General features: G+C 54.2%; 1 protein-coding gene across 3 annotated transcripts; it reads left to right on the top strand.

Moving 5' to 3' along the window:
• Positions 1-343: 343 nt before the first annotated feature.
• Irgc (immunity related GTPase cinema) lies at positions 344-4,154 on the top strand. 3 transcript variants are annotated; one of them, XM_076929461.1, is made up of 2 exons: positions 344-429; positions 2,599-4,154. In XM_076929461.1, exon 2 carries the CDS (start codon positions 2,655-2,657, stop codon positions 4,044-4,046), a length of 1,392 nt encoding a protein of 463 aa, XP_076785576.1. In that variant the 5' UTR covers positions 344-429; positions 2,599-2,654; the 3' UTR covers positions 4,047-4,154. The 3 variants fall into 3 exon arrangements, with proteins under 3 accessions (XP_076785576.1, XP_034342197.1, XP_076785575.1); XM_034486306.2 differs by having other exon boundaries at positions 362-574; positions 2,599-4,148; XM_076929460.1 differs by lacking the exon at positions 344-429 and adding an exon at positions 1,512-1,824 and having other exon boundaries at positions 2,599-4,148.
• The last annotated feature ends 7,663 nt before the right edge of the window (positions 4,155-11,817 follow it).

Below are 11,817 nucleotides of genomic sequence, written 5' to 3'. Positions count from 1 at the left end.
TCTAGGCGAGGATGGCCTTGGCCTTTGATCCTCCTGCCTCCGACTGCTGTTGGTTTGCTGGTTGTTTGCCACCATGCTGGGTATATTTGGTGTTGAGGAACCCAGAGCTTCAAGCATGCTAGACAAGCCCTCTCTACCCACAGATCTACATTCTCATCCCAAAGGGGGGCTTTGAGCAAGTCTGTTAGGAAAGATACTTGTGGGGGCCCTATAGTGGCTCTCAGTGTGTCTGGGGTTGGGGGGTCTCTGCTCCTTGGGGCCCCGCCCTCTGATGTCGCTATCTCATTGTTACACGGAGCCCAGCTGACCAATGGGCTGAGGGTCACTGTTATAATGGGTCCTAGCAACAGGTTGTGATCTTGGGCTAACCGGGGAGGAGACCCCACCAGCTGGGAGAGTGTGAGGGGAGAGGGAGAACCTGCTGGGCAGGTGAGTCCCTGAGGGGCCAGGCTCTCCAGCTGGGCCCTGCGGGTCAGTGCACAGAGACCCAGGCTTCCGAAAGTCCCCATCCTGACCCGCCACCTCTTACTGTTCTGCCTCTAGCTGCTGGGACCTGTCCCAGGTCACATCTGAGGTAGGTTAGGGACAGAGCCTGGGAAGGGGTAGCTAGGGCTGGGGATACAGGAGGGCAAAGGGGAAGAGGGGGAGTGGCAGAGGGGGTGAGGGGTAAAGAGTCAAGGGACCTGGACTAGAGTCCTGACTGTCTCTGAGTGGGGAGATAGCTTTTGTTATCTGAGCCTAGGTTCCTCTCCCTACCAGATGAAGTGGGACCCTAATTCAGATGTCTCTCTGTAAGCAAGAGATTTCATTGTTTATTTGGAGGGGTTTTTTTTGAGGGGGAGTTGCTTGTTTGGGACAGGGGCCTCACTTTGTAGCCCAGGCTGGCCTTGGATTCATGGTGATTTCCCTGACTCAGCCTCCTAAGTGCTAAGACTACAGGCATGTACCACCACGTCTGGGTGAGGTGATAGCCCACAGGGTGTATGGCTGAGAACCTCTGAAGCCCAGGGTGACAATGAGGGACAGCATCAGGAAGGTGTCAGGAGATCTGAAGAGTAACAGGTTCCAGGAGACGGTAGTGGCCCAGCAAAGCCAGCCAAGGCCAGGCTGGGGGTCTAGGGGAGGCAGTTGAATGGAAGCCTCCAGGCTGAATCAAGAATGTCTTCACTGTTGACATGAGGGGACATGGTAACACAAGTAGGCCTAGTATGGGCCCAAGAGACCTTTGAGGGCGGTTCAGAGGAAAGTAGTCAGGGCTCAGGAGGACAGAGGTCAAAGTCACACGCCTAGCCAGGCAAGGGGTCACTCTTGTAATCCCAGTTCTCAGGAGATTTGAGGTGAGAGAGCTGCTGTGAGTTAGAGGCCAGCCTGGGCTACATAGCCAGACTCTGCCTTTAAAAAGTCACAAACCACAGATATTAATCACAACACTGGGTGCTGACAAAACTCCTGCTGTATGCCTGGCATTCTTTTGCTAAACTTTACTAACAGGAGACTCACTGGAGTCTCTCAGTCTCGGGGGATATTCTGCCACGAGGACGGTCACAGCCACATCTCACAGATGAGGAAAGCCAGTGTGTGGCAGAGGGTGACTGTCACCTCACACTGGCTCTCAGTGACCACAGCAGTTGAAAAGTAGCGGCTCTACAGCTTGGCCTGGGCCTCAGGCCAGGCCCTGCTACCCAGTATGGAAGACCTGACCACAGTAAGACTGGATGACTCTGGTTCAAATATTTAGAAGACTCAGGTGGGCTTGATGGCTCATACTCATGATGCCAGCACTCAGAAGGACCACTGTGACTCTAGTACAGCCTGGGCTACAAAGTAAGTTTTGGGACAGCCTGGGCTACATAGTGAGACCCTGTCTCAACCCAGATACTATAAGGACTTATCAGGTTTCATCTCAGCAGGCCAGCCTCACTCTTGGGCAAGGGGACACATTCCTCACAAAGTTGTTCCCTTCCTAGGTTACTCTCCAGACCCCCTTCAGGGTCTTAGTAGGCTGCTTGGTTATTAGGGCCCCAGGTCCCATGGCAAGACAGTGGCCTAGGTGGAAAGTGAACCTGGGCCTTTGATACTTCAAAGTTCCTTAACTCATGCTCAATGTGCCTGAGTTCTTGTTTAGAGACAAGGTTGCATGTAGCCCAGGAGAGCTTGAACTCTTACATGGCTGAAGGTACCCTTCAAACAATCCTCCAGTTCCCAACTGTAGGAATTCAGGTGTGAGTCACCCCACCTGGTTTCTTACTGTGGTGGTTGTTTTTGGGACAGAGTCTCACTATGAAGCCCTGGCTAGCCCAAAACTCACTGTTCAAGCCTAGGCTAGCCTTCAACTCATATAGATCAGTCTGTCTCTGCCTCTCAGTACTGAGATTAAAACTGTGCCACCACACCTGGGCATTGTTGTGAGACAGAGTCTACTGTCCTGGGGCTCGTGGTGATCCTCCAGTCTCAAGGTCCCCATTGCTGGATTGCAGGTGAGAGCCAGAGTCCCCCAGTTTTTGAGGAAGAGGACTGGTAAGGGTCTAGTGAGTCCTTTCACCTCCTACACGTCTGTTCAAGAGAGTGATATATGAATGTCTCCTTTCTCCCCTGCAGCCACTGAGGAGTCACATCCTGTGACTGTCCCCCATCTTCCTACCCAGCTCTGAACCATGGCAACTTCTAGGTTGCCCGCGGTGCCTGAGGAGGAGACCACCATCCTCATGGCCAAGGAAGAGCTGGAGGCCCTGCGCACCGCCTTTGAGTCTGGCGACATCCCTCAGGCCGCCTCTCGCCTCAGAGAGCTGCTGGCCAACTCGGAGACCTCCCGGCTGGAAGTGGGCGTCACGGGCGAGTCGGGAGCCGGCAAGTCCTCCCTCATCAATGCCCTGCGCGGCCTGGGGGCTGAGGATCCTGGCGCAGCTCTCACTGGGGTCGTGGAGACCACCATGCAACCTTCGCCCTACCCACACCCGCAGTTTCCCGATGTGACCCTGTGGGACCTGCCGGGGGCCGGTTCTCCAGGCTGCTCAGCAGACAAGTATCTGAAGCAGGTGGATTTCGGCCGCTATGACTTCTTCTTGCTCGTCTCCCCCCGCCGCTGTGGCGCCGTGGAGACCCGCCTGGCTTCTGAGATCCTGCGCCAGGGGAAGAAGTTTTACTTTGTGCGCACCAAGGTGGACGAGGATCTGGCGGCCACCCGCAACCAGAGGCCCTCGGGCTTCAGCGAAGCCGCCGTCCTCCAGGAGATCCGGGATCACTGCGCGGAGCGGCTGCGGGCAGCGGGCCTGAATGATCCCCGCATCTTCCTGGTGTCCAACCTGTCGCCAACCCGCTATGACTTTCCGATGCTCATGACCACCTGGGAGCACGACCTGCCCGCCCACCGTCGCCACGCCGGCCTGCTGTCCCTGCCTGACATCTCGCTGGAGGCTCTGCAGAAGAAGAAGGACATGTTACAAGAGCAGGTGCTTAAGACTGCCTTGGTGTCCGGTGTCATCCAGGCCCTGCCGGTCCCGGGACTGGCAGCCGCCTACGACGACGCCTTGCTTATCCGCTCACTGCGGGGCTACCATCGCAGCTTCGGCCTAGACGACGACTCTCTGGCCAAGCTGGCCGAGCAGGTGGGCAAGCAGGCAGGGGACCTGCGCTCCGTCATCCGCTCCCCCCTGGCCAACGAGGTCTCACCAGAGACTGTCCTGAGACTCTACTCGCAGTCCTCGGATGGTGCCATGCGGGTGGCCCGTGCCTTCGAGAGGGGCATCCCTGTGTTCGGCACGCTGGTGGCCGGGGGTATCAGCTTCGGCACGGTCTACACCATGCTCCAGGGCTGTCTCAATGAGATGGCTGAGGACGCCCAACGCGTCCGCATCAAGGCCCTGGAAGAAGATGAGCCCCAGGCTGATGTGAGCTTGGAGGCGGCTGGTGACAATGCAGTGGAAAAGCGGAGCACTGGGGAAGGAACCAGCGAGGAAGCCCCGCTGTCCACCCGCAGGAAGCTCGGCCTCCTCCTCAAGTACATTCTTGACAGCTGGAAGAGACGCGACTTGTCAGAAGACAAATAAAAGCGCAGCCCTGCCCCTGCCCCTCCTCCCCACCTCCGCCTCCACCCACCAGCCAAGCCCTTTAAACAAAACCAACATCAGCCAAACAGGGCTACTGTGATCAAACCGAGAGCTGCAGTTGCTGCGCGTGGTGTGGGCCAGGGAGACAAGAGTCTGCCAGGGCGGTTGTGGGGGTAGGGGGTGTTACAGAGGGACACAGATAGGCCAGGGTCAGGGGGGTAAACACTGAATGTGGTAACACCTGACCCCAAGGAGAGGGAGGCTGAGGGGTGGGTGGAGGGGATGCCCAGGGCTCCTCAGTGTCTCTCTCCCTGCTCCCCATAAGGACAAGAACTGTCAGTTGCCCAAAAGGCCCTGTTTGTGTGTGTGTGTGTGTGTGTGTGTGTGTGTGTGTGTGTGTGTGTGTGTGAGAGAGAGAGAGAGAGAGAGAGAGAGAGAGAGAGAGCCTTCCTGTGGTACTCCATATTATAATTTGCTGTTGAGCATGGAAGTGGAACCCTATCCTAAGCATTCTCTGCCTCTGAACTTTCACTCTTGTCCCCATTCTGATAGGCCCAGCATCATATCCCAGGGGCTCTATCCACTGAGCCACGCCCCCAGCCCCTCACTGGGGGATTCTAGGCAGGGGCTCTACCACTGAGCCACGCCCCCAGCCCCTCACTGAATTGGGGCAAGTGTTCTACAGCTGACCTACATCGCCATCTAGAGTCCTGTAAGTTTCCATGAGTTTGGGGTAGCGGATGTGCACAAAACACCTAAGCAGATCCACGTGAAGATTTAAGAGGCTTCCTCTGGCTCACAGTTGAACTGGCTTCAGCCCAGGGCTGTTGGCTTCAACTCTAGAAATCCTGTGGTGAGACAACCTCTTGGCTCCAGGAGGACATGGCAGGCGAGGCTGCTTACACACACACACACACACACACACACACACACACACCCCACGAACAGGAAGCCTTGCCCTTCAAAGGCATACACCCAAGCCACCCACTTCCATCAAGGCTCTCTGAGCTTTGATTCCCACCCCTACCCCTGCACCATATTATGAATCCATTAATGGCGCAATCCACTGACGCCGTCTCCTCAAAGCTTTGCCATCCAGACAAGGACTCCTATAGCCCACCTTGACACTGAGCTACATCTTGAAGAATCTTGATTCTGGTTCTGCCTCCATCCCCAGAGTGAGGAATTATACGTATGCACCCCCACGTCTGGTTTATTGGACACTGGGGATGGAACTGAGGCTTCCTGCTCGGTGAGCATCCATCCCACTGGATGAATGGCACCCCAGCCCCCCACCTCTCAACACAGAGGCCTTTTGAGTGGTGCATACAAGTTAAACCACAGCATCATGATGGAGTGAGGTCACGGGGTTAGACGGAAAGGCTGACGGGCTGAGGAGGGAGTCTGGTGTCGGGGGTTGTATCACAGGGCTGGGAGTGGTATGCTTGCCACAAGGGTGAGGCTCACGGGTCCCAGTGAGATATGGCTCCGGCTCCTAGGCACTTGCTAGGGCCTTCCTCTGTACTTGACTCTTGGTGGTGGTCGAGGTGGTACACAGAAGTGATCTGGACACCTGCCTGCCCAAGCCTGAACTCCCCTGTTTCGGAAAGGTTCCTAGTGTTTAACCTACAAGAAAGGTGTGGTGGCACACACCTTTCTTTTTCCTCTAAGACTTATTTCATGTATATGAGGACACCGTAGCTGTCTTCAGACACACCAGAAGAGGGCATCAGATCCCATTCCAGATGGTTGTGAGCCACCATGTGGTTGCTGGGAATCGAACTCAGGACCTCTGGAAGAGCAGCCAGACTTAACCTCCGAGTCATCTCTCCAGCTCTAGCACACACCTTTAATTCCAGAACTCGTGGGGCAGAGGCAGGTAGATCTTTGAGTTTGAGGCCAACCTGGTCTACAGAGTGAGTTCCAGGACAGCCAGAGCTACATGGAGAAATTCATAAAACATATTATTAGTTTCTGAGAGTGCAGAAGCCTCGTGGAGGCCCAGGGACCATGTGGAAGCTGATTTTTCTGCCCAGCATGCCCAGCCTAGAATGGTCTGGGACTATCTGAAATAAGGACCTGCATTCCTGAGCTTCTGAACCAGCCGTGTGATAGGAACTTGGCAGTGTAAGATGAAAAGTCACATTTGTGGTTCATGAGAGGCAGAGAGGCAGGGGCAAGTGGGTGGATCTGATCAGCTGCCTTGTGACTGGCGGTTCTGGGAGAGACCGAGGGTCCAGGGTAGGTGGGGAAGCTCATCTTGGAGCCTCAGCAGTCGGAGGGAGCAGCAGAAACAGCCTGGCCTCCCTTTGGAGGGTCAACTGGATGCCTGACTGAGCTGCAACGGAAGCAGTTACCCGAGAGCTGAATCCTCCAGGCTCTGCCTCCTGTGCCGTGTGGAGGAAGGCTGGGCTGAGATCCAGCCTGGCAGTTACATCAGGGGAAGCTTTCCAAGCTTCATGAAGCTCCTGGGAGGGTTCTGGAGACTGCACAAAGCAGGTGGCAGACAAGGATGTGGGACAAGGGAGCTGGGCTCACCCAAGTGGGACCCATCTGCTTCCTCAGGATTCCAGGATCTGAGGATAGCTCTGACCTGGAGTGACCCAGCCCGAGCAAACAGCCCCAGACTAAGGGTTTCCTTCCCCTGGGAGATTAAGGGGTGCAACTCTCTCTGCTTTGTAAAAGGACTCTCTCTCTCTCTCTCTCTCTCTCTCTCTCTCTCTCTCTCTCTCCCCCCCCTTCTCTCCTACTGTTGACTGTGTGTGTGTGTAAGCATGTATGTCACAGCACACAGGACGGTCACAGGACAACTTTATAAGTTACTTCTCTCCTCTCCTCTTTAAGTCAGTTCTGGGGACTGAACTCAGGGACCAGGCTTGTGTGTAAGTACCTTCATACAGAACTCTCCTTTCTCCAAGAGGTCTCTCTCTCCCTTGTTTGTCTCTACCAGAATTACCTAGGAGAACTCATGCCCTATCTGCATCAAAGAGGCTGCAGGGGTAGCAGAAACCCAGGCCTGGCTGAGCATGGGTTTCTGCTACCCCTGAGCATAGGGCAATGCCTGTAATTGCCCCAGGGGTGGAGGCTGGAGGATTGATAGTTCAAGTTTTCCCTCTGCTACATTGAGAATCTGAACTGGGGCTGGACTCAGGGTTGGAAGCGTTGGTCTTGCATGCATCCTAGTGCTGGAAAGAAGCCTTTGAGGCCGTCCAAGCAAGCAAGCAAACAAATGAACAATGAACAAAATATAAAAGCCCCAGCTCAGGGCTGGAGAGCTGGCTCAGAGGTCAGGAGCACAGGCTGCTTTGCAGAGGACCTGGGTTTTGTTCCCAGAACCCACATGGTAACTCACAACCACCTGTAACACCAGTCCCAGAGGATCCAGGGCCCTCCTCTAACCTCTGTGGGCAACAGATACGCAGATGCTCACACATATTAAAGCACAGATCGTCAGATGGTCCCTTTCAAATCTACGCTCTAAACCTACACACAGCTACAAACCTGTTCTCTATGGACTGCTGACATCCCAAACCCAGGTTGTCCTGGGGTTAGGAGCCAGGAACTGAATAGTCTCACCACAGGTCTTAAGGTGGAGAGGGATATGCAGGGTTTTTCTATATCATCTCTCTTCTACTGTTTCAGCCAGTGTGTCCCCACTTCCTATCTCTTTGCCTCCATGTCTCCCTTCTCCACCTCATCCCGTTTCTTACAGTTCATACTTTGCTCTGTGCCTGCAGCTCTAGGCCCAGATCTCTACCTCATAGGACCACGCGTGCGTGCGTGCGTGCGTGCGTGCGTGTGTGTGTGTGTGTGTGTGCGCGTGCGTGCGCGCATGTGCATGTGTGTGTGCATGTGCATGTGTGTACATGTGTGTGTTGCTCAAACTTTTCCCTGCTTGCTGTTCCAGGTCCTTCCTAAGATGGCCGCTACCTAAACCTTATCCACAGTAAACACTTCCCTGAGACAGGGCATCGGAGGGCTCCTGAGATCTTCCTTTCCACTGAGACAAGTAAGAACAAAGTTCCAGGCCAGTGAGGAGCCCTGTCTCAAACAGGTGATGGACTGCACCTGAGGACCAACCCTTGGGGTTGTCCTCTGACCTCTACACTCAAGTGCTGTGCACGGCTGTTCCTGCACGCACTAATGTACCCACAAGAACATGCACAACAAAGTGAGGACATGACCTGCCTATTGTCTTGCCTGGGGATACTTATGGTCACACAAGGACAGAATGTCTACACTAGTTTCTCTGGCCCCCATACTCATCAAGGTAGCAAGGTCTGGTGTCAGGAATAACTGGTGACCAGTTACTCCTGAGCAGACAAAGGTACTCAGATGGGATGGCACCATTTCAGTGCCATCCCCATTAGGCCTCTTCCTTTAGGCCTGTGCCAACTGGTCTGGCCTAGAGGTCTGGACATGCCGAGTATGCACCTGTAAAGCCATCGAGAGGCTGTATGCCTAGAAGGACCTGTGAGTGCTGGGCCATGTCCTGGCTCTGGAGCAGGGTGAAGGTCTTAAGGAAGTGACTTTTAACTTCTAGGCCTGTTTCCTGCTGAGGTGGTGATGTGACACGCATGTGTCTGGGTGTGGTGGTGCATGCCTGTGATGCCAGCACGTGGGAGATTGAAGCAGGGCACTGGGTTCCATTCCTAATAGCCTGTAAGCTAGCTGGTGGCCCTCAGCACGGCATTCCTCCTCTCAGTGCCAGTGTGAGGAGGCAGAGAATCTCTTTTCCAGCTGTTATGAGCCGGGACTATCAGTGAACATATGTTAATAAAACAGCCATATTATTTTTTTCAGTTCTCCAGCCGGCAAAGCCTCAAGTACGGTGGACATTGCTACTTTAACTTTTATTATTCATTCATTCATTTGTATTTATTGAGAAGAGAAAGTAAACCTAGTGCCTCTCCAATGGTAAGTGACTCTACCACTGAGCCACGCCCCCAGCCCCTCACTGGGGGATTCTAGGCAGGGGCTCTACCACTGAGCCACGCCCCCAGCCCCTCACTGGGGGATTCTAGGCAGGGGCTCTACCACTGAGTCACGCCCCCAGCCCCTCACTGGGGGATTCTAGGCAGGGGCTCTACCACTGAGCCACGCCCCCAGCCCCTCACTGGGGGATTCTAGGCAGGGGCTCTACCACTGAGCCACGCCCCAGCCCCTCACTGGGGGATTCTAGGCAGGGGCTCTACCACTGAGCCACGCTCCCAGCCCCTCACTAGGGGATTCTAGGCAGGGGCTCTACCACTGAGCCACGCCCCCAGCCCCTCACTAGGGGATTCTAGACAGGGACTGTACAGATAAATTTGCAGATATCTCCCGTTGTTTTTTAAATTTTTTTATTCTGAGACGGGGTCTAACTTGCTCAAGTTCACTCTATGGTCCAGGCAGGCCTTAAACTTGCAATCTTCTCTCCTCAGTCTCTCAGGTAGCCGGGATACAGGCCTGGGTTACCAAGCTCACATACTTTGATTACTTTTTATTTGGAAGAGGCAACAGTGAGAAGGGAGAGGAAGGGACAGACCTGTGTGAGGCTATGGCTTTATTACGTTCCACTGGCATTATCCCCAGCGCATCCAGTGATGGCTGCTTATAACGGAACCTCTTTAGAGATTGTGATGCTGACACTAAGTTTTACTGTGGTCCGCTCCTGTGAGGCGTGTTAGGCTGAGATGAACAAGTGGGCTGTATCTCAAACCACCACAGAGCAGGACACGGTTGATCTAAGTGATGAATTACATCTGGGTTTCAAACAACTATGACAGACCTGAAGATGGAAGCCAAGGCAGCAAGATGAATTTGTCATTAACATTAAACCACTTAGGACAGGCACACGGAGGGATCTAGAGAAAGGTTGACTCAGAACATACTGCCATCCTCATCCTGTTGAAGGTCAAGTTCTGAAGGCTGGGAGCATGGAGTCTGGCAGCCCTGGCAGTGCTCAGGATGCCTGGCACACATGCTGGGGCCCTGGACTGTGGCAGAGCCGCATGCCAACAGTGGCTGTCCACACGTGGGCCACACATGCTACAGACAGGTCCACTGACTTTTCTTTAAAAAAAATATTGTGTATGTTCATGTGTGTGTGACACACACATGCACGCACACACACACACACACACACACACACACACACACACACACCCCATAGTGTGCAGGTGGAGGTTAATGGACAAGCTAGCTGTAGGAGTCAGTTTTCTACCATGTGGTTCCAGAGGACTTAACCCAAGTTATCAGCAAGCACCCTTACTGATTTTCTCAACTCCCTCCTGCCCACTGGCTGTTTAAGATAGGCTTTCATTCTGCATTCCAAACTGACCTAGAACTTCTGGCAATCTTCCTGCCTCAGTCTGGGAGTACACAATGCCTGTCAGGGCAATTGCCTCTACTCCATCTGTTCTGAGACAAGCACAGATTTCTATGTCTCCAGAAGTCCAGGAGCTTCTCAGATCCGGGATGGTGTTGGCAGGTGTGGGCTCTGGGCTGGATGAAGTATTTCCACCTTCCGGCTGAGGTCCAGAGTAAGCAAAGGGGTTGTTTAAAGTCACACCTTGTGACTGGACTAAATTCCACAGTTGGCTCATATCACACTGGCGACAGAGGACAGCCACATATGTATGTATTTGGAAACTCGGGGTTCCGTGAAGTCTGCATTTTCAGACCCAGCAGAGGCATGGGTCAAAAAACCTTATTTCACAGAGAGGTCTGGTCACTCGCTGAAGGCCACACACAGTTGGTAGGGCTGAGATCTGAACAGAGGCAGCCTGGCTGTGGGGCTGACATCAAGCCACATGCCATGCTCTCTGGAGTGTAATCCAGGCAGCTGTCAGTGGGACAGGAAGGAAGTGGGTGGCCTTTCTTGCTGTGGACATGAAGGCCTCCCTGCTGGCTGTGGTTAAATCTGGTTTCCACTGGCTGAGAACGATGAGGAGTTGCAGAGGCCTGGGTGGCGTTTCTGGCCGCCATGTTGGCCATCTCAACACTGCTCTCAGAGAAGAGCTGTCCACAGCTCATCTGGCTAGGCGACAATGCTACCCTCAACCTCATATGCTGGGCAGAGGGCGTGCTCAGGAAGCTGGATACGCTGGCCAGCTCTAAAGTCATCGCCTGGCTCCTCTCCAGACAAACTGAGCAACTCAACCAGCTCCTCTGTAAAACCGAGACACCACTGCTGAAAGCCACTCATGCACGCCTCTGCAGTCACAGCCCCGGGCACGTATGGCACTTCCCTCACCATCCCTAGATGCTCCTTGTTGGACATGGAGCTGATCCAACTGCAGGGTAGGGCCCACAGGACACAGATCTGTCCCAGGCTGTGTGGTGTCACGACTGGAACTCTGGCTTTCTTTCCGGAGTGAGGCTTGGTTGTTGGCCTGTTTCCTTGCCCTAGTCTGATGCAAACTCCCAACCAGAGGGTTCTACCCCCGCTCCCCGAAACCTGGATGAGCTTAGGCTGTTCTGATCACGAATCTTGAGACAGGGTCTAATCTCCGTGTAGCCAATGCTGACCTGGAATTTGTGACCCTGCTGCCTTGGCAGTGCTGGGACTTCAGATGCCACTGTCTGGCTGAGACACAGATTTTGACAGGGAAGAGTTGGGCTACCTTGGGTGGGGAGGGCAGCAGGGTCTCTGCAGTTGGGGGGATGGCATAAGGGTTTGGGAACGCTGTGTGAGGGCACAGTCATGAAGGGCTTTAAGACCACCCGGGAGTTCATATCCTAGTGTCCTCTCATTACTCCCTTTCTGACTCTGAGCACTCAAGACGAA

This window comes from Arvicanthis niloticus, chromosome 1 (genome assembly GCF_011762505.2).
Source record: "Arvicanthis niloticus isolate mArvNil1 chromosome 1, mArvNil1.pat.X, whole genome shotgun sequence".
Lineage (NCBI taxonomy): Eukaryota > Metazoa > Chordata > Mammalia > Rodentia > Muridae > Arvicanthis > Arvicanthis niloticus.
The sequence above is the reverse complement of the archived record's forward strand: the minus strand, read 5'-3'. Positions and strand labels throughout refer to the sequence as shown.

Excerpts from the sequence above, each read along its gene's own strand:
- Irgc (XM_076929461.1), top strand. The coding sequence starts at position 2,655 with ATGGCAACTTCTAGGTTGCCCGCGGTGCCTGAGGAGGAGACCACCATC.